Below are 20,237 nucleotides of genomic sequence, written 5' to 3'. Positions count from 1 at the left end.
GTCATGGATGCTTTCGATGCACGCGATGTGTGCGACACAAACAAACCAAACAAAACGAAGGAAGCACGAGTAATATTGAAAAGCTAATAGCAATCCTCAACACAGGAGGAACAGCGCGAGATACGTACACACACACACACACACGCACGTGCACGCTGGCAGATGTGTGCACGTGTTGGGTGCCACTGGCTAAAGCAACGAGAGAACGGAAGGGAGGAGGAGGGGGCGTGAAAACAACAAAACAACCATCGAAAAATGACGACGACGGCAGATCAGCCGCATATGCAGGCAAGAGAAGCAAAAACAAAACAAGGGATGAAGACGCAGAGAGAGAGAGAACGAAAAGACAACACGGATTTCAATGGTGTGAACTGCAGCAGTGCTGCCTCACACGAGCATACACCATGATGCCGACGAACACCAGACAAGAGAAAAACCTCAGGCATATGACATTCCTCTATATGGGGCGGCCGCAGCTCTTCCCGGTTGCACTGTCGTCGCGAGTTTGCTCTTTATATCATGCGCTCATCGTTCGTGGGGGTCGCTTACAGGGGTGGCGGGGCATTGTTGTGCGTGCCGTTCGCATCCGCGGCGTGGATGGTGGCGTACAACTGCAGGTCGGACTCACGCAGGGCCTCGGGGCACTCTGCAAAGCACACGAACACCGTCGTCACAGCGCTGTCGACGGGCACGAAAAAGAGCGAATGCACCAACACCGCGACGACAAACACGAGCACGCCAATCGGCCACGACTTGGAGGAGACACCAGCGATGAGCGCAAACACAAGCGAAACGGCCAACGTGAACATGTTCAGGGTCGGCGACACAAGGCAGTCGTTGAAGTAGGCGGCAAAGAAGCACTGCTTACACAGCGTGAAGGTTCGCTTTGCACCCTCGATGTAGCTGCAACCGTAGATTGCCACGTGCACGAACGCGTAGCGGTTGAAGTATTCGACGATTCTCTCAATGCATTGCAGAATGCATGCCAGCAGGCAATGCAAGAAGCCGTTCTCGTAGTCGCTGCCGGCACTCTCGACCAGCCAGCGAATAAACTGAATGATGGCGACGACGAGGGAGCCAAAGCAGATGGAGCCAAAGCTCGTCGTTGTCGCACGCTTAAACGAGGCCAGCGTGGGGTTGCGCGGCATGTTGTCCGAGCCGGCAAAGTACCACGTCGCGACCAGGCCACTGGTCGTCACGTGCATCACGTTCGGCGTCACCTGCGACATCCACAGCATCGAGAAGACGAGCACAGCAACCACAAACATGTAGCCGCCGTTGGCCTGGTCCTTGTACATGCGGTCGACCGGCGCCGCCACACCATAGCCCCAGAGCGTGATGTAGCCGAACGAAAGGGTGCACAACATGAGGTTCAGTACGACCGTGAGCTTGTACGTGCTGATAAGCCTCGCCGCTGTTCGCAGAAGCGCGGCCGCGAATGGGATGCGGTCGCGAACGAGGAAGAGCCAGACGGCCTGAAAGACACCGCATATGATCATGAGAATGCCAACGACAACATTGATCCGCAAGAACGCCAGCACAGCAGAGGCCAAAAACATGAAAATTGTCATGATGTTCGCAACGTAGATCATGTGGACGGGAATGCGCTGCATGAGGGCGAGCATCACGATCGAGCTGATCACGGAGGCAACGGCAGACGCGAGACACGCAATGACGACATACCCCACGCGAGGCCCGTTCGCCCCACTGAACGGAGACTGGCTGTGCGGGTCAGCGTCGAAGTGGTACGTGGTGAGCTGCACAATGCTCCAGACAATCGAGAAGATTACAAATATGGCGAACACGAAGGTGGCCCACACGTCCTTGAAGCCTTGAATGCGAAAGCGGCTGAGCCTTGGTGCCTGAACTGGATTCGACGCCGCCTCGGGGTAAAGCGGGGTGCCATCTACTGGCGGGCCCCCGACACCGCTGTAGTGGGGCTCTGCCTGTGGATACTGGGTGTGGGCGCCGTTACCGTATGCGTCTGCTCCACTAGACATCATGGGAATACCCGCATCCATCGGCGTCGGACTTTTACCGAGTGCCCCGTTATTCATGCCTGCGCTGAAAGCCCTACTCATCTGCGCTACGAGAGAGAAGGGGCAAGAGGGAGAGGGAGGGTGAAGCGTTCGTACGCGATAAGAGACGGAACGGAGTGGTCGCAAGCTCTCTTTGTTGAGAATGAGATGGAATAGGAAAGAGGTTTCTTCTTGTGGTGGTGGTGTGTGAATGCTTTGTATTGAGCTGTTTCTCTCTCTGTGTGTGTGTGTGTGTGTGTGCGTGTGTGTCAGCGTTATGTGATACAGATAGAGGGGGAGAAAAAGGCGGGGATGGCGCGCTGTGGCTGAGTGGATGGCTGCTATTCCTTGTGCTGATCCCGGCCGTCGTTGCTACGTGGGATATCGAACGTTTTGACAACGTTCTGGGCTAACGTAGTCTTATTTTTCTGTTGTCGGTGCTCAGGCCCGCACACACGGACAGAAGACACACACAGAGCGCCGAGAAACGGTGAGGAGCGTAGAGGGCAGGAGGTGGTGACTCGAAGCGACTGGTTGAGAGGGAAGCGGTCGACGGAGGCGGGGAAGGAGACAGTGCGCTGGCGCGGCCTTTGGCTTCGTGGTTACACACTCACCGCCCCACCCCCTTCACCAACAGAGACGGTGTGAAAAGGCTGACGTGCTAGATAGAAGAGCGACTTCCAAGGGGAGAAGATGGATAACGTAAGATAATGCAACGACACCACCGCAATCCTCGGCGCCCCCGCTGTTGCTGAGACACGTCACTGAAAAAGTCACTTGTGCCTCTTAAATGTAAAGTGCTGCGTGCGCTTCAATCGTGTACGCGTGCGTGCACGCGTTATGTGCGCACGTCAATGCCTGTTGCACCGACAGGCAGCCTTGCTAAGCACGAAGCAAAACAAGAAGAACAGAACAGAGGTGGCCTGTGTATTTCGTCTTGTGCGCATCTTGGCAGACGGACGTAGAGGTGCGCAGCGGCGGGGGCGGCAGCAACCCACCTACTTTAGCCACTACCAGCCACATCCTCGCTCCACCTGAGAGCTGTATCAGTAGCCAGCGTTGGGCTGACAGCCACCGCATCCGTCCTCCTCTGCTTCTGGGGTGGCAGCAACGCTCTCGTGGCGGAGGCCGAAGGGCGGCCATCCACGCTCGCCAGCGGCTCCGCTCGGCGCTTGTTCCCTGTCTTGGGAGTCGCCGCTGCTCGACTAGCCCTTTCCACGGCGTGCACGAGCACACGCTCCGAATCAGCATCGTTGGTCCCAGCATGCCCTCGCTTCATCGGCCTCCGTGCTGCCTTGTCGCGTGGACGGACGTGCACGCCTCGCTTCCCTCGTTTGCCTAGCCGTTTGCGCTCCCACAGTCGCAGCCTTCGCGCCAGCGCTCGGGCACCTCGCTCCACGAAGGCGTTGTGACACAAGTTTCCTGCACCACTATCCACCCCCTCGTGCTCGGTGCCGGGGGGGCCGGAAGAGGGTGACGAGGTCACCTCCACTCGTGCGCTTTGAACAGCGATGCGCTGATGTCGCTGCTGCGCTGCCTCGCCTGCGCTAGCGCGGCGTCGCGCCGTGCGCACAAACGCGGCGGCCTCGCTGTACACGTTCACAGTGTCTTGTCCGGCGAGCACGCCAAACAAGGCGTGCACGTCAACGAGTGACCGAGTGCGCAGCAGTGCTGCATCGACCGCTGTGACTCCGTGCTCTGTCCGACTGCATGTGTGCACGAGCTGGCGCCGCAAAGCAGAAGAAGGACCGCCGTAGCTCAGAACAACGCGCAGGAACCGCGTGTGGCCCACTGCACCGGCCTGGCTGGCGTTGAGTGAGCTGAGCAGGTGGCGAATCCGGGCGTATGTCATCATGAAGGCTTGCTCGTCCACGCCGGAGAACTCGCCACACAGCGTGTTCCGACCACGCTTCCGTCGTGACGCACTTCCTGCTACGCGCATGTCCACGCTCACGCCGTCACCGTCGGCGCCATCGATCCTGCCCATCACCTGAGGGTGCAGAGACTCCAGCAGGGTTGCATACGAGATCCAGACTGCGCACCGACTGTCTCCCTTCGGCAGCTTCAGAGAACGCTGCACGTCGCTGATAAATATATCGCGCAGCACCGAGTTGCTTACACGGCTGCCGGCTGCGGCATCGCTTACTGTGCCTGCGCTCCCGCTTGCCGTCGCTACCCACCACGACAGATCCACGAGAAGGCTCTGATGGGGAAGGAGAAGACTGTCGAGGTGACAGCGCGTGGGCCGCTCTGCCCACGACAACAGCAGCGATGGAGCCCCAAGCGAAAGAGCGATGAGACGGGCATGGCGCAGTGGCGAGAGCATTCGAGTGGTTCGCGATGCGGAGCCGCGTGCCACGTCAGCGGCCGACGCCTCGGCGCACATCTCTGTGCAGCGCTGCCAGCTCTCATAGACAACGATGTCGTCACGCGTGCACGGGGCCAAGAAGGCCACCGCGACAACGAAAGCACCGCGGCAATACGACCTCGCGATCCCGGCACCGGCCTTTCGTGACGCAGACAAGTCATCATGTGCGAGCCACTTGTTCATCTCCGATGCATCCTCGGCTGCCTGACGAAGACGTCGGTCAGCTTCCCAGGCGCACCAGGCCAGCTTTGCCGCGTTGCAACGCCGACGGGACGCCGCCGGTGGCGATGGCGAAGCCGCGGAAGCCGCTTTACCAGTCGCGGCGTGCCGCGCCGCCGCAGAACCGCCCTCACGTGATGAAGATGTGCGGCTGCTAGTGCGGCTGCCGCTGGCAGTGTGGGAGGCCACAGAGACAGTAGAAGGAACGGGAATGTGAACAAAGAGAGCGATGAGCTGAACTGCCGACCGCGATGCGGCGTCCGCCAGAAATGCCTGCAGGGCCTGGCGAAGGTCTGCCTGGCGGGTTGCCGTGCTGGCGACGGCGTGGTCGTAGAACAGCGCCTCCATGGCGCGGAGCGTCGACTATGAAAGCCGGCAGAGAGAAAGACGAATACAACAGAGAAGAATAGAGGGAGAATGGGAGCAGGAAACGAGCCAGTGAAGCGGGCAACAGTGAGGGCAGAGCCATGAGAGACCGATGCGGCAACAACCGCAGTGACAGCAGCCGCGAGAAGAAGCGACCGAGGCGACGACGACGGAAAGGAGGGGGGGGGACCACCTCATGAGAATCACTGAAAAACGCAGGAAAAAAGGAAGCCACATGAAAAGGCAAACGCGAGGCATGCAAGCAGTACCGGTACGCGTATATGCTCCCGGACAGCGGCGTGCACGATCAGAACTGTTCCCCCTTTCCCTCTCTCGCTTTGGTAGAGATGGCTCGTAGAGCATGCGCATATCATGTGCCCCTGCACTTGCATGCCTGTGCGTACGCATGTAGCTTGAGAGTGTGTGTGCAAAGATGACCGCAACGCACTTGGGCTGCCTTTCCGCACTCCGGTGCTCAACTTTCTACCTTCGCCCTTTCCTTCTCCTCCTACGCGTTGCGGTGTGTCAGTGACGGCGGTCGTAATCGAGAGAGACAGCGATAGAGAGGTAGAGAAAAAGAGCTGCGCTACGGAGAGAAGTGCGGTGGTGCTGGCGGGTAATGGAAGGGCGGGAGAGGGAACACATTAGCCGCTGCTTTGACAAGCTTGTTGAGGTGCTTGCGCTCTTTCTTGGGCATTCCCTTCGTCATCTCCCACAGGTCAGTCGGGGGTTGGTGGTGTTGCCGCTTCTGGTGCTTCTCCTGCTGCGGCTGCATAGCCTGAAGCAGTGCCTCCGTCCGTGATTGCTTGTCTGGTCTCTTCCCCGCGCGGTGACGGCTCAGCTCGCGCGTCAGCAGCTTATCGTAGGACTTCCTCCACGAGGCCACGGTGGCCTCCAGTCGCTGCTCCGCCGCCTGAGCTGCTTCCACTTTCTCACGGCGATTTGCCGCTGAGCTGCGCACGACGTCCATGAATCGCGTGTGGGCTGCGACAAACACTGCCTTGGAATCCTGACGAGCAGCATCAGTTGCCCCTGGAATCCCGTCGGCGTCATCCTCGCTGCCCCCCGTGCTCTGCGCTCGCTTCCTGCGCAACGTAGCACTCTCGGGCTCGGCCTCTTTGTCGGTGGCCTCTGCAGCAGCGCGCATGAGGCTCAGCTTTTTTTCAACCACTGCTCGCAGCTCAGCAAGCAGCTGGTGCTGTTTGGGGGTCTGCGTGTCGCCATCAGGGCAGAGGCTCCCCTCCGATTCTCCAACTGCCGTCTTCGAAGGTGGCGAGAGACGCTCTGACCCCATCCGCTGCTCTTGATGCAGTCGCTCCTGCATGACAAATCGGGCGTAGGCAACGACATCGCGCACATCGTCTGCAATGCCCCTCTCAGCAGCCTCAACGAGCTGCTCCACCTCACCCTCTTTCTGCTTCTGTTTTGAAGCCTTTCGTTGCATGCGACTGCGATGGCGAGGAGAGGCACTAGCTTGCTGCGCCGCCGCTGCATCAGCAAGGGAGACGGAGGGCGGCTTCGCATCGCCAGCTCGGCCATCGCGCTGTAGCACTATTTGTGTCATGAGCTGCTGCACGCACTTGTGGAAGTCTTCGTTGAAGCCGCTAGCCGCGGCGGTGGGCGGGCAGCTGCTTCGGTCGTAAATCGCACGTCCCGGTGTGCTCGGGAGATGCTGAAGGAGGTCGAGGAGAAGCTCCGATGGTGGCGCGGGTGTGGTGGCCGCTTGCGTCGCACGCCGATGAACGTCGGCCCGTGCTCGCTTCTCCAAGAAGGCGCGTGCGCTTGCGACGTCACGCGCGTCGCGCTCTGCTTCAAGACCGAGTCTGTTTGCATTATCCTGTTGCGCTTGTTGATGCGACTCGCTCCCCTTTTGGGCGTCCGTGAGCATGGCTTCCGCCTCCTCTGCTTGTTGCAGAGCGCCATTACTACTGGCAGCGGCAGCAGCGGCCGTCTTGGAGCGCGCTGCAACCCTTCGTACCTCAGCGAAATCCACCACGACACGAAGCGGGTCACTTTGCACCACGCTCCCGCGGCCGCCACCCCCATCCTCCTCTCCGGTCTCATCATCTGCGACTGCATCCTCGTCCTCCTCCGTTTCACAGTTAAACGTCGCCTGCTCAGCTTCTTCGTCGGACGCCGTGGTGGTTCGGTTTAGCCGTCGAAAAGCGTGCTGAAGACTTGCAAGGTTGGGAGAGTGCTGCGGCTGTAGTGCAGTGCTGGCATCTCCAACACCAGGACGCGGGAGGAGGCCTCGCCGCGCTGCAAAGGGACGCGTTGCCGAGCCCTCGCCGAGCCCTTCACCTCTTACAGGAGCACGAGGGAGACATGCACCCACGCTGTTGCTCATTGAGGGCAGCGCGGATGCCTTGTCGGTGGAGGAAGAGGAAGAACGCGGAGAGGCTGGTGAGGAAGCAGTGGTACCTCCGTGTCCACCATCACAACCATCGTCACGGTCATCCTCACTATCGGATATTGAGGGGACATCAAAGTCGCGCGGCCGCTTGAGCCCTGCTTGTGGCACCGACGTCAGTCCTACGACGTCGCTGCATATAGCCGCGTCACCGCCCAGCCCCAGCACCTCTCGACACGGCTCTACTCCTGGTCCAAGTGCATCCGATGGAGGGGGAGTCGGCGATGACGAAGACAAGAGCACGCGCTGCGGCGACAGGTTCGCGGAAGCGGTGGTGGCGTAACTCCGCTCGTGCGCCTCTCCTGTATGGTGACTGGAGACGGTGACGGCGGACGGAGGTCGCCGCAGAGAGAGCGTTGGCGGTATCCACGACCGCGAAGCCTTTGGCAGGGGCCTGGCGGTCAAGTGCCGTGGCGAGGATTGCGGCATTATCTCGGAAGACGAGAGGTGACCGCTGGTAACGGTGCCGGGTGTTGTGCTGTTGTTGATCCGGTTTCGAATCTTCAGCAATGCGGCAGCGGCAGCAGCAGCGGCAACGGTAGCTGGCACTGGGGATGATGATGATGCCGACGAGGCTAGCGGTAGCGCTGCGCACGAGCGAGGGCGCGGCAGGGAGAGTGAGTCGTCTGTATACGTGCGCGGCAGACCCGTGGCAGCGAAAGCCGCCGTGGTGGTGACCCTGTCAGAGTGCACACCATCATTAGCGGTGGGCACAAACACCTGTGAGCTGCCCGAATTCAGGGATGGTGCGCACTGGCGTATGTCTGCCACGGCCTGCTCACGAAACGCTTGCGCGTTCGGGGATGTCTGCGTCGCTAGGGACCGCTCCGGCGGACGCGCGCTGTTTCGGAGGCTGATGAGGCGCTTTGCGGCCGCCTCCGCTGCGGCTGCCGCCGCGGTAGAGGCTGGCGAGCCTCCTAGCGCCGGTGGCACATACTGTCTCCGCTTTCCATCCATCACAGACCAGTGCGTATGTGCGCGTGCTGCACCGCCGTTCTTCTAGTCTTCAGCCGGATGTCTGTACGGGGCCCTCGTTGTCCGACGCGAATCGGCTGCGTATCCTGCCGTCTTGTGTTTGTTTGTTTTTTTTTCGCTTTTTGCTTTCGCCTCTGTTTTTTGTCTCTCGTAGTTTATGTGGTGATGCGGTTCTGACTCTGTGCAAGTCGGTGGGGTGGGTGGGCGAGGCGGATGGGCATCGAAGGTGCGAGAGGGATGCGGAACGGTAAGGCAGGTGGAAGAGAAAGTGACCCGCCCGTTCGCACGAATGTTTCCTTTCCGCTTGCAAGTAGGCACTGTCTCGATTGCGTGCAGCAACAAAGGCAGACACGCACGCCCTCGCGCATTTAATCACACACAACACACCAGCATTGTGGGTTGCGGTGATGGTGATGGGGAGGGGGAGGTGGAGCAGCGGCAGCACGGCTGCTCTTCTGCAATGAGAAGAGCGTGTGACGCCGGCCATCCGCCTCTACTCACACGGTCTCTTCTCTTCTATGCCCTCTTTGAGAAATGCGAAGCCAAAACGCTGCTCAGCCGTCCACGTCTGGCCACAAAGCAGGAGGTGTGCGGCTTTCCTTTGCGTCTGCTTGCGTGGCCGTGTCGCGGTTTCATCGCTTCTTTTAGCCACACTGCAGTCGACATCGCGCCCCGCATGCAGTCCTTCTCTACTCCCTACCCCACCCCACCCGCACGCCTTTTCCACGAGGCCGCGAAGGATGGAGATTGGCGCGGGTACGTGGAGAGACGAGTGACCGCCTACGCACCAAGCAGCCGAAGAAAGAGAGATGTGGCGACTTACGCTGCACCGAGACACAAGCATAAACACCACGAGCGTATGATAGCAGGACGGGGAAAGGGGAGGGGCCCCCGATATGACGGAGTCGCTCGGCGTGAAAATGCACCTGTGCATGCCTTTGCGCGCTCTTCACTCATGTAGCTTCAGCACCGCCTGATTAGCGCTCGCGCACGTACATGAGACCCAGCATATCGTACATGAAGGAGGAGGGGAGGGGGCGTCACTCTGTGCACAGAAAGGGATAGGATGAGGGGGTGAAGTTGGACATCAAATCCGTGGATGCTACGGGACTTGGGCTCACATATCTCGCCCACCCAAATCCGGTGAGCCCAAGCCTGCCACGCTCTTGCGTCTGCGCTCCTTCACATTTCCTAGCCCCTGAGCGGCAATGACGTTTCCTTCATCACAGTTCAGGGGCTTCAACAGTGAGAGCATGCTCGATCTCGAGGCGGACACACACACACACACACACACACACACACACACACCTTTCAGACACGCGCGAGGAGCAGCGAGGAAGGTTGCGTTGGTGCGTTCCGTCCACATTGTGTGCTTGCGAAGACTACCTGCAACTCCCGTTTCTGCAGTCCTGCTGCGAAGGGACAGCCCCACCCCCACCCAAACACGCGCACACAGCTGTCACAGTCAATCACTACATTGCTTTGCATCCTCTTCCTTGGTTATTTACGCGTCTTGTTCAGCGCTTCGCTGCGCGGGCCCCAAGTAGCGCCTTCTGCCTCGCTTCCATCCACCGCATATTATACAGGTCCGCTCGCGGCTGCATGCGCGCGCTGAACTTGCGCGCGTCTACCCCCATGTGCTGCAGCACGATCATGTAGAGAAACATGTACTGCTCCACGCGCTGCACCATACCAAAGCGAGCCTTGCGCATGTCCGTCACGATGCGCCGGATACTTGTGTTCGTCAGCAGCCCGGCCTCCGTCAGCTTCACGGCTGTGTAGGCACCGATGAGGGTGCCCGTACGACCAATGCCGGCGCTGCAGTGCACAAAGACTGGGGGCGTGAGTTTGCCACTTCCTTCGCCACTTCCAGTATTGCTGGTGCTGCCGTCACCGCCGCTGTTGGTGGCGATAGAGCTGTGGGCGGCGCTCTCCGGCCCAGCCGCCGGCACACGTGGAGCCGGTGACGCCATTACATAACCCTGAATGATTTTCAAGAGTTCCTCGAAAGATTCGGTGCTGTCGGGAACTCCACGGTCCGGCCAGCCCACATACTGATACATTACGATCTTGTGCGCGCGCGCTTGGGACGCAGCCGAGGGGCGTATGTAAAATGACCGGCGCACCAGTTCGTGTGCGGCGTCGCACGTATACGGGTCCTGCTCATCCTTGTACACGCACATGCTGCCGAACGACTCTATCCTGTCGGCGGGTGCGCTGTCTTCTGGCCAGTACCGGTCTGCCTTCACAAAGCCAGCCTCCTCCAACTCAGTCAACATCAGCACCAGGGTCACCTCACAGCTATAGATAACAGCGAGAAAGTCATCTATGCACTCCTGCACCGGTGCCTGCGAGGCCACAAACACAGGCTCCACACTCGTGTCCACTACGTTGGCGTTAATGTACCATTGCGGGTACTTCTTGGTGACGCAGCCGGTGGTGAATTTCTCGTTGCCCTCAACGTCTCTTGGCAAAGTGCCGCCACGCCGTGTGCCAAAGAGTCGCTGCCCGGCGACCCCCCAAATTTTCTGCGCTCTGCCTGTGAGGGACTTCATTGGCGACGGTGCCGATGCCATCGAAGGCGGAGAGCCAGACGTGGAGAGTCTCGAACCGCCCGTCGTCGGTGGCGCAGATGTCAAGCTCGTTGGGGGGAAGATTGTCTCCTCGTTAGCGAGCACGTTGATGTAGCGGTTCTTCGTTGGGTTGGCGTTGGAGGTGGTGAAGTTGTACAACCTGGGATTCATGGTGCTCGCCTCGATGGCGGCAAACTCCTCCTCAATCAGGTTAAATTGCGCCTCGATCGGCAGCTTGTACATGTCGAACTCTGGGTTGCGCTCCCTTTTGGAGCACGAAGCGTCAATGAGGGGGTCGACCGTGCTGGTGCTGCCATCGAGATCGTAGTTGCCGCAAGTGTATTCGGCGCTGCCAGCGACATCGTCGCCGCTGGTCTGCGTGTTCGAGGGCGGCGGAGTAGCTGCAGCCGTTGCCGCTGCACTTTGCAACGACGCATCAGGAGGCTCGGTAGTGCTTCTCGAGGAACTGTTGGATAGCAAGCTCGGCCGACTGACACGCGAAACGTCATGGCTCATCGCCTCTGTGTGTCGCACGCCTGTGCCCTGTGTGGGTACAAAGGCGCAGAAAGGATGCCAAGCGACGCGCAGAGAGAGAGAGAGAGAGAGACGCGTGTGCGTGGGCGAAATACAAAAGGAAGCAGAGGCGACTATCGAGGATCCCCACGCAAGCAACGCGAGCGTCGTCCTCTGCACGGCGTGCGTATGAGGGAATGAGACGGACCGATAGCTGGGCGGTTGGAGAGAGGTGTGCAGCTTTTCCCAAAGCCAAGTTACCCGCCGGGTGCTGGCCTCTTGTTAAAATATGAGGGTGGGAAGTGTTCAGGTAGGAGAAACCGCCTCACACACCCCGTGCGCAAGGGCTGATGTGAGCACCCGCGAAGCGAAGCGGTGTAGACGGGAGGGGCTCGGGGGAGGGAATGGCGTGAGTCTTATGGAGGCGGGGTACACGCCAAGGAAGGTAGAGCCGAAAGCAAGCAACAGGAACACCGCGAGAGGAATGTTACGCGATGAAACAAAATTCCACAACTCACAGAAACCTAGCAGCAGAGAGGAGAGAAACGCTTTTCTTTGTGCGGGCTCCGTGGCGGCAGTTGTGTGACAACGTAGGCGTGCAGCGAGAAGGGAGAGACGGTGAGGTGCAGAAACAACAACGCAAAAACAAGAAGCAAGCACAGAGACGTGTGGCGCGCTGGCACGTCGTGAACAGTACTCACACGTCTACTCTGAGAGGGCGAGAACAAGGCAGGGGTAAGAGCAAAAAAAAATGACAGGATGCGGAGAGGTAAGAGAGACGGTAGGGGGAAGGCGGGGTCGGGGGGGGGGGCGGCAACACGGAAAGGGAGGCGGGGAGGGGGGGGGAATTGCCAACGGCACTTTCAGCCCAAAATGGAGAAAAAGGGCACAATAACAACGAAAATCAAAACAAAACGAAGCGGCAAGAGGGAACAGAGGAGACGGAGTTTGCGGAAGCACGGAGGCCCTGCTTGCTTGCTGTTGCTGACGCGGTCTACTTGTCTGTCTCACCGGCCCTCACAGAAGAAAGGAGTACAGGAAAAGAAAACGGAGGTATGCGTGCGCTGTCGGCGCATCAGATAATGCAGTGAGCTGCTGCTGCTGCTCGGACACAAATCCAGGAAGAGGCATGCGCGAAGAAGAGAGCAGTGGAGAGGGCACAGTCATGCATATATGTGAAAACGTGCTGCGGGCGTGAGCATCCAACCTACCCTCAAAGAGGGGTGGGGGAAGATGGGCGGAGGGAATGGGAAGGGTCTCGGAGACGGCGAGCATGGTCCTTATATCATGACACGCGCTCATTCGAGCGATCTGTTCGCATGGAGAAACACGAGCAAGAGACCTATCTGCACGAATGAGGTGTCCTCCACAGTTGCTGGTACGCGTGCGCGCCATCAGCCCCGTTGGGAACGCCACTATTCTCTTCGCCCGACCCTCATTCTCATCTATCCACTTGCGTTTCGTTTCTGTCGTCTCCATGTCAGAGGCGCTGATCACTCAAGCAAACCAACACTGTCTTAGCTGCTTATCCGCGGTTCACATCGGTGCACTGCCCGCTTACAAACAAAACACGCGCTTACACGTAGCCCACAGATATCGATGGCCGCGTGGCGTCCTCACATCGGTGACGTGGGGCTGTCGCTATTCAGCCCCTGTAAAGCGCCACACTTTCGCTCTCACGCGTCGTCTGCGCTTTCCGCCTTTGGAATCTCCGCTGGCTCCACCGGGTCTTCGCCGAGACGCAGCTGCACGCCTTCCAGGTCTTCGTGATCTACGAGGAGCTGAATGCGCGAGCGAGCGCGCAGGGCAACCGAGTAGAGCACGCCACCAAGCGCCTTGGGCGCCTCGATCTCCAGCAGGAAGGCGCCGATCGGAAGGCGCTCGAGTCTGCTGCGCAGCCGCGTGTCCTCGACGCTCTCGAGCAGCTTTTCCTTCAGCTTCCCGCCACTCCCAACCATGTCCTGGATGAGAGAGACAGGGACGCGCACGAGGCGCGAAGACCGGCGCATCAGCTTTGCGAAGAGGACCGCAGACTCGCTCGCGATGCGCCAGCCCTTGTCCAAACACTCAAACGCAATCACGCGCAGCCCGGCAGAGACAATGAGGACATTGTCCGTCTTGTGCCGCAGCACCTGCGCAGCCATGCGAGAGACGATGCTGCACACCGAGCCAGGGGTCAACCGCAGCTCGCGCTCTCCCTGAGCGGTGCGAACAAACAGAAGCTGCATGGGAAACTGCGAAATCTCGTAAAAGTCAGTGATGGCGCGCTGGATCTCCGCCGGCACACCAACAAACTGCGGCGGCAGAGACTTAGGCTTAACTGGCTCATGTGCCGTGGTCAACTGCCCTTCCAGCGCATCGGCACCGGCGTCCGCTGTCGCCTCCGTGCCGTCGGAACTGACGGAATGCATTTCTTTCTTTTCGCGCTTTGGAGGAGCAGTGCTGCCGATGATGGTCTGCCGCTCCGTGGCCGCCTCCGCCGTGCTCTCTGCTGGGGCGCTCTTCTCCTCCGCCTTCTGCGCTTCCAGCCTCTTTAGCCGGTACTCGCTCACCTTGTCGAGTACAGCCACGAAGAAACCGCCGCCCTTGCAGTGGGTGGGGAAGAGACGCATACACAGCGACAAGTCCAGAGCATCGACGGCGGCGGAGCTGTACCCGCCGGGGGTGTGGGGCGGAAACAGCGCCTCGTGCATGTTGCCCTCCGGGGCTGGAAACACGCACCCCTTGGCATCTGTAACCGTCCACCTTGTCATGCCAGGAGCGCACGCGAGCTGCGGCAGCAGTGCCCTGGCGTCCACGAGGCGCATAGCGCCACGAGTGCGGTGAACGATCTGCGCCACCACTGCCTCGTTCTCAACCGGGTTCAGGGAGCAAGTGCTGTAGACAAGGCGGCCGCCGACACGGAGGAGGTGGCACGCCCGCAGCGCAATCTCGATCTGTAGCTTCTGCAGGTTGATGGCCTCCTTGGGGGACCAGAGCTTGAAAATGTGCGGCGCCTTGCGCAGCGTGCCGTCGCCGGAGCACACGACATCGCACAGGATCTTGTCGAAGCGAAGCACCTCCGTACCGGCCGCTGTCGTCTTATCGGCGTCACCGGGCTGCGACTGCAGCGACATTTCAGGAAAATATCGTGCGTCGTGGTTTGTAAAGAGGGCGAAGGGAAAGAGCAGGCGAAGCCGCTTCACCTGGTGCACCAGCATGTTGGCCCGCTTCGTGTCCAGCTCGTTGGCGATCACAAGGCCATCGCTATCGTACTGAAAGGGGAACGGCGACGCGTCAGAGTTGAAGGGCACGACCTTGTGACGTCCGAGCGCCACAAGCATCTGGGCCGTCTTGGAACCGGGAGAGGCGCACATGTCCAGGCAGACGTCGTTCGGCTGGATGTCGAGCAGGAATGGTGGAATCATCGAGACCTCTTCCTGTCGGCTGATGGTGCCAAGGGCGGTCTGCCGGATCAAGTACTGCCGCAGCGGCTGCATTTCGGGACGCTTGCGGAACTCTGCCTTGTCGGCAAGGATGCGCCAGCCCATGCCAGCGATCGGGTACCACGAGATCGGCTCCACAAGTGACGGGTCGAGAGATTCCATGTAGGCCCGCACGTGAGCCGCGAGGGGATCAGTGTCGTTAATCCAGAAAGTCGTGAGCAGCGGCGTGCGGAACAGTTCCATCTCCCTCATCCACAGCGATGCCGCAACACCCGCGGACACATCCTGTGCCGTGGCGCACGAAGAGGTCGCAGACGAGACGCGGGCATCAGTCGAAGTCGGATAAACGGTGCGAGCCACCACGCGGCCTAGCTGCTGCAACGTGTCGTAGTAGTTGGCAAACATCTTGTTCGCAACAAGCCGCATCTTGTCTTGGTGCGGCGTGCCTACCCAGTTGCCATGCTCGTCGTACGTAGTCGTCGCCGAACGTATCTCGCGTCGGTTCTTTCCGAACGACTTGAGCTTGTTCTTTGGTGCCGGCATTAGCACCTTTAATCACTGCACGTGCTTGTGCACGCAAACGTGTGTTCGGTGCGGTTGTGCGTAGGGGTGGGTAGGGTGGTGGTGGTGGTGGTGGTGCAGCGCGGTGCGGTGGAGGCACACTTCCACCGTCTGCTACGCCAAATGCGAAACGTGAACAAGTCTGTCTTTGTCACTGCGGACGGAAACGGGTGTGTGTCGGAGACACACGCGCAGGAACCCGGCGCAGCGAAGCATCCATTCTTACAGATGCCACAGTCGGGGTGGTGAAAAAGAAGAGAGATAGATCCCGACAGCAAAAAAAGGGCGGCATGATACCGCGACGACGACAGCACCAGAAGCAGCCGGTCGCTGACTCATGCAGGCGCCATACATTGGCAGCGAGAGAGGCTCACGGGGAGAGCGAGACCAGATCACCACGGAGTCTGCTTGTTTCGCAGAATCACCAAAAACACCCATGAAGCCTTGTAACAGAACGCTTCGCCTGAAGGGCGTGGCAGTGGTTTGTGCGCCACAACTTCTGCAAAGATGTGTGTGGGTGTGTGCTTGTGTGGGTGCCGCAGCACGCACCTCTCTCTCGACTTCCCTGGAGCCATCTCCTACCGTTGTTCCTGTGGCTAAACATAACCCTCTTGTACATGATACTCAAGAGCAACGGATGTCGAACAGTGGGAAGGGGGGGGGGCGGTGCGAGACGTCTTTGCACGCGTGCGAGCGTATACGTACGTTTTTGCACGCCTCGGTGCATCTAAGAACATGGCGGGAATCGAAAAGGGCCTCTGGCAGCCTTTTGGAGAGAAGCTCGCACGTACACGTGCACACACATGCACATACCACACAGACATCCTCGCGGCATCGTATCCAGACGCCGAAAAAAAAAAGAAGATAATACAACGTGCGCATCGGCATGCGCCACACATACCGAGAGAGACACAACGGAAGCTGTACATCGAGCTGAGAAGACTCACGTGTTGCGAGAGAACAGAAGTGAAAGAAAGGGGAGAGAGGGTGTTGCGCGTCAGTGAAGAGAGGACGCAAGGATATTCTTTGCATAGGCTGCAGCCGCACCGTCGCACGCGCGACAGAGCCTGCCCACCCACCCCCACCCTAAGAGCCCCACACGATCTCTCTTTTCGATTCTCCGCCACTCTTCTCTTCTTATCTTTCGTCTATTTCGTGCTAGAAGGCCCTCGGCTTCCTCCTTTCGCTTCACTCCGCTGTGACGGCCTCGTTCTCCGCACTTTCTTGCGGCCGTTCCGGTGGACCAGAGCGCATGGCTAAGAAGTACACGCCGTTGATCTTCATGTTGATCAGGGTGTCATCGTCATTGGTGACGTTGGCGCCGAAGTGCTTGCCTACGATGACGTGCCAGGTGCCGCCGTATGCGCCGTCAAGGCGACACTTCAACTTCGCTGCTACATCTTTGTAGGTGTATTCGACCGGCATGAAGTCGAGCACCGCCTGCGCGTGCTCTACCATCTCCTCGGTGAGCGTTTGGTTCGTGTCGTGCTGGAGAACCTCGATCAGCCGCTCTGGACGTTCAATTTTATCCGTCTCTTTCTTGTTCACCTCAAAATCGTAGTCCTCCTCGTCCGCCATGGCGATGGCGCTGTTCTCTTGGAGAAGGGAAACTTCAGAAGGGAGAGCCACTCTATGCGTAACAGAGAACACTCTACGCAGAACGCCACAAGTACCCTAACTGCAGAGACCAGTAGCACACCCGCGGGAGAGGGCGTCAACGGTGGTCGAGATCTTCCCAAACGAGTGTGCAGTAGAATGACTACCGTGACCGACTAGGTATGTGCAGCCAGGAAGAAGAGGAAGTTGTGTGTAGGCGATTCACCCCAGAGCTATGCGCTGACTTCCGCCTCAGAAAGAACGTGAGCGATCTGCCCCATAGGACAAGCGCGACAAAAATTTTTATGGAGAGGAGAAATGGCAAGCATAAAGCACGAAGCGCCACAACACACCGTGATGCAGGCAAGAGACGCGTTGTGGAGCATATCATACAAGGTGCCCCAATACTGAAGGAGCAAGGGGCAAACACGCTGCGGCGTACTGCGCGCACACAGATTCATAGCAGATCTTGGTTATTTGGGTCAATGGTTGTCGTCAGCGACCGTGTCCGGTAACGGAGATACATTGCATTGCTGAAATCATGACAGTGCGGTGCATCCAGCGTACGCGCAGCACAGGGCCGGCGGCGTCCCTCCCATCTGCGCTGTGCATGAATCGTCCCGCTCACAGATCAGATGCGCGGCACGGGATTATAACAGCGTCATATGAGCAGGGCAAGCAGTGCGCGCCGACCGTCGGCACTGCAGGGCGGCAGTAGACATGCCGCCACAGCTCCCGCCCCCATCCCCGCTCCCCTCACCATCCACAGCGCAGCACCTCACGCGCACTCGGCAACCCTCAGAGTGGAGTGATTTGCGATATGTTCGATTTCTCAGCAGGCGTCCAGCTCAGCGCACACTACAATGAAACATTTTAGTCATCCTGCGGATGGGCCGGCGCACACACAAGCGTGAGTGGGGGCGGGGGGGGGGAGGAGCAAGGGAGAGCAGAGAGGAGCAAGGGGCAAACACGCTGCGGCGTACTGCGCGCACACAGATTCATAGCAGATCTTGGTTATTTGGGTCAATGGTTGTCGTCAGCGACCGTGTCCGGTAACGGAGATACATTGCATTGCTGAAATCATGACAGTGCGGTGCATCCAGCGTACGCGCAGCACAGGGCCGGCGGCGTCCCTCCCATCTGCGCTGTGCATGAATCGTCCCGCTCACAGATCAGATGCGCGGCACGGGATTATAACAGCGTCATATGAGCAGGGCAAGCAGTGCGCGCCGACCGTCGGCACTGCAGGGCGGCAGTAGACATGCCGCCACAGCTCCCGCCCCCATCCCCGCTCCCCTCACCATCCACAGCGCAGCACCTCACGCGCACTCGGCAACCCTCAGAGTGGAGTGATTTGCGATATGTTCGATTTCTCAGCAGGCGTCCAGCTCAGCGCACACTACAATGAAACATTTTAGTCATCCTGCGGATGGGCCGGCGCACACACAAGCGTGAGTGGGGGCGGGGGGGGGGGGAGGAGCAAGGGAGAGCAGAGAGGAGCAAGGGGCAAACACGCTGCGGCGTACTGCGCGCACACAGATTCATAGCAGATCTTGGTTATTTGGGTCAATGGTTGTCGTCAGCGACCGTGTCCGGTAACGGAGATACATTGCATTGCTGAAATCATGACAGTGCGGTGCATCCAGCGTACGCGCAGCACAGGGCCGGCGGCGTCCCTCCCATCTGCGCTGTGCATGAATCGTCCCGCTCACAGATCAGATGCGCGGCACGGGATTATAACAGCGTCAAACGAAAACTGGAATGAGAAGACAGTGGGGCCGGTACAATGCGTGGATTTAGAGGTAGAGGAAAAGACGCCACCGCTGCCGCGACGTTTTTAGGGACTGCCGTGCTGGAACGTGGGAGCTCGCTTCGCGGATGTCTACAAATTGGTGGGGGGCGGGGGCACTTCCAAGGCGCCGTAGGAATCAGATGGGGCAAGTGTGTTTTCGGTTGTGCGGAGAGGAGGCAGGTGCTGGCCCGTGCACGTGTGTGGAAGGGAGGATGATCGAAAGGAAAATAGGAAAAGACGCTGCTATTAGTTGATCATGACGAAAATGGGGCAGGAGAGCTGCAGAGCGTTCACTATTTCGCGCTTCTGCGGGTACCGGCACTGGCATCGTAAGCGTAAAGATGCAGAATGGCGAAGGCTGATGCCGATCATGCGTTCAAAGCATGAGTTTGTTGTTCTCACCCCTGCAGTGCTTGAGGAAAAAGAGAAGGGAAGAGGAGAGGTTTTGTGTGTAGAGCGTGCCGCCGCACCGGATGTGAATTCGAGCCCCAACACCTATCCGAGAGGCGGGTGGGGTGAGGGGGTGGGTGGGGAAGGTAGCGGTTCACTCACGTAGGGAGTGTGCAAATCGCGAAACGTCCGCTCTTTGTTCCGTTCGATGCCTTTGGTGCACGTGTGCGTGTAGTTCTGTTTTTTTTTTTGGTTTTGTTGCTTTGGCGGCCCATTCGCTCCCGGTGGAGGGGGCGGAGACAAAGAAAATCATCCGCCATCAGGCCCGCTGTGGGGACGGTGCCGAAGGGTAAGTGGATGCCGCAGTGATCAGCGTACCCCTTCTCGTTGCGCGCTTTCGCCCCTTGCTGCTACTGTGTCGGCGCTTGTCGTAAAAAAAAAAAGGCACATGCACGCGGCGCTCTGATCTTCCACGCGCTGCATGTGCAGTCGGAGAAGAAGCTGAGGTGGGACAGGGGTGGGGTGCACCCTCGAGGTACCCTAGAAGTGACACTCGGACACCCGCAAGCAGCCACAAGCGCCCATGTGCGCCCCCGCCTTCGTTGCCCGTGCACGCGCAGCGCCATTTGTCTTCCCATGGATCAAAAGCGCACGGAGCAGGCGGGTCGCTGTCCACAGTGGAAGCCAGAGAAACGGAACAGGGCCAGGGGGTGGGGAAGAGACGCCGGCATAGAGGCGTGGGGGCAGTAGCAATGGGAAGCAACAGAAACTAAGCATGGGCAGTCGGTCTGCTTCCACCTCGTGAAGCAGAAAAAAGGACGCCAGAAAAGTACTGCAGCCCAAGGTGTTGGGTAAAGATGATCTCCTCCCTTGCCACTGACCCTACCGTCTCGACCCCGCTCTTCTCGGTCTTCATCAGCGTACCCTTCAACGATGTACAACACCCCGCAGACACACACACACAACCGAGGCTGAGAACGTGACCAAACCGACCTGTGCAAAGGAGGAGGAGGAAAAATACAAGGAGAATA

The 20,237-nt window shown here is 59.2% G+C and overlaps 6 protein-coding genes across 6 annotated transcripts; all 6 read right to left on the bottom strand.

Moving 5' to 3' along the window:
• Window positions 1–545: 545 nt before the first annotated feature.
• Window positions 546–2,000, bottom strand: LMJF_36_2210 (conserved hypothetical protein; the record flags this gene model as incomplete). Its single annotated transcript, XM_001686746.1, has 1 exon — window positions 546–2,000. One exon carries the CDS (start codon window positions 1,998–2,000, stop codon window positions 546–548), a length of 1,455 nt encoding a protein of 484 aa, XP_001686798.1.
• Window positions 2,001–3,021: 1,021 nt separating this feature from the next.
• LMJF_36_2200 (conserved hypothetical protein) lies at window positions 3,022–4,953 on the bottom strand (the record flags this gene model as incomplete). Its single annotated transcript, XM_001686745.1, has 1 exon — window positions 3,022–4,953. The coding sequence occupies one exon, from the start codon at window positions 4,951–4,953 to the stop codon at window positions 3,022–3,024; it is 1,932 nt and encodes a 643-aa protein (XP_001686797.1).
• Window positions 4,954–5,557: 604 nt separating this feature from the next.
• LMJF_36_2190 (conserved hypothetical protein) lies at window positions 5,558–7,318 on the bottom strand (the record flags this gene model as incomplete). Its single annotated transcript, XM_001686744.1, has 1 exon — window positions 5,558–7,318. One exon carries the CDS (start codon window positions 7,316–7,318, stop codon window positions 5,558–5,560), a length of 1,761 nt encoding a protein of 586 aa, XP_001686796.1.
• Window positions 7,319–9,873: 2,555 nt separating this feature from the next.
• On the bottom strand, window positions 9,874–11,445 carry LMJF_36_2180 (protein-tyrosine phosphatase 1-like protein; the record flags this gene model as incomplete). Its single annotated transcript, XM_001686743.1, has 1 exon — window positions 9,874–11,445. The coding sequence occupies one exon, from the start codon at window positions 11,443–11,445 to the stop codon at window positions 9,874–9,876; it is 1,572 nt and encodes a 523-aa protein (XP_001686795.1).
• A 1,673-nt stretch (window positions 11,446–13,118) lies between these two features.
• On the bottom strand, window positions 13,119–15,410 carry LMJF_36_2170 (conserved hypothetical protein; the record flags this gene model as incomplete). The annotated part of the gene is made up of 1 exon (XM_001686742.1): window positions 13,119–15,410. One exon carries the CDS (start codon window positions 15,408–15,410, stop codon window positions 13,119–13,121), a length of 2,292 nt encoding a protein of 763 aa, XP_001686794.1.
• A 1,206-nt stretch (window positions 15,411–16,616) lies between these two features.
• Window positions 16,617–17,006, bottom strand: LMJF_36_2160 (conserved hypothetical protein; the record flags this gene model as incomplete). The annotated part of the gene is made up of 1 exon (XM_001686741.1): window positions 16,617–17,006. One exon carries the CDS (start codon window positions 17,004–17,006, stop codon window positions 16,617–16,619), a length of 390 nt encoding a protein of 129 aa, XP_001686793.1.
• Between the last annotated feature and the right edge of the window lie 3,231 nt (window positions 17,007–20,237).

This window comes from Leishmania major, chromosome 36, assembly GCF_000002725.2.
Source record: "Leishmania major strain Friedlin complete genome, chromosome 36".
In the NCBI taxonomy this organism is placed as follows: Eukaryota; Euglenozoa; class Kinetoplastea; order Trypanosomatida; family Trypanosomatidae; genus Leishmania; species Leishmania major.
This window is presented reverse-complemented; position numbering and strand designations above follow the sequence as displayed.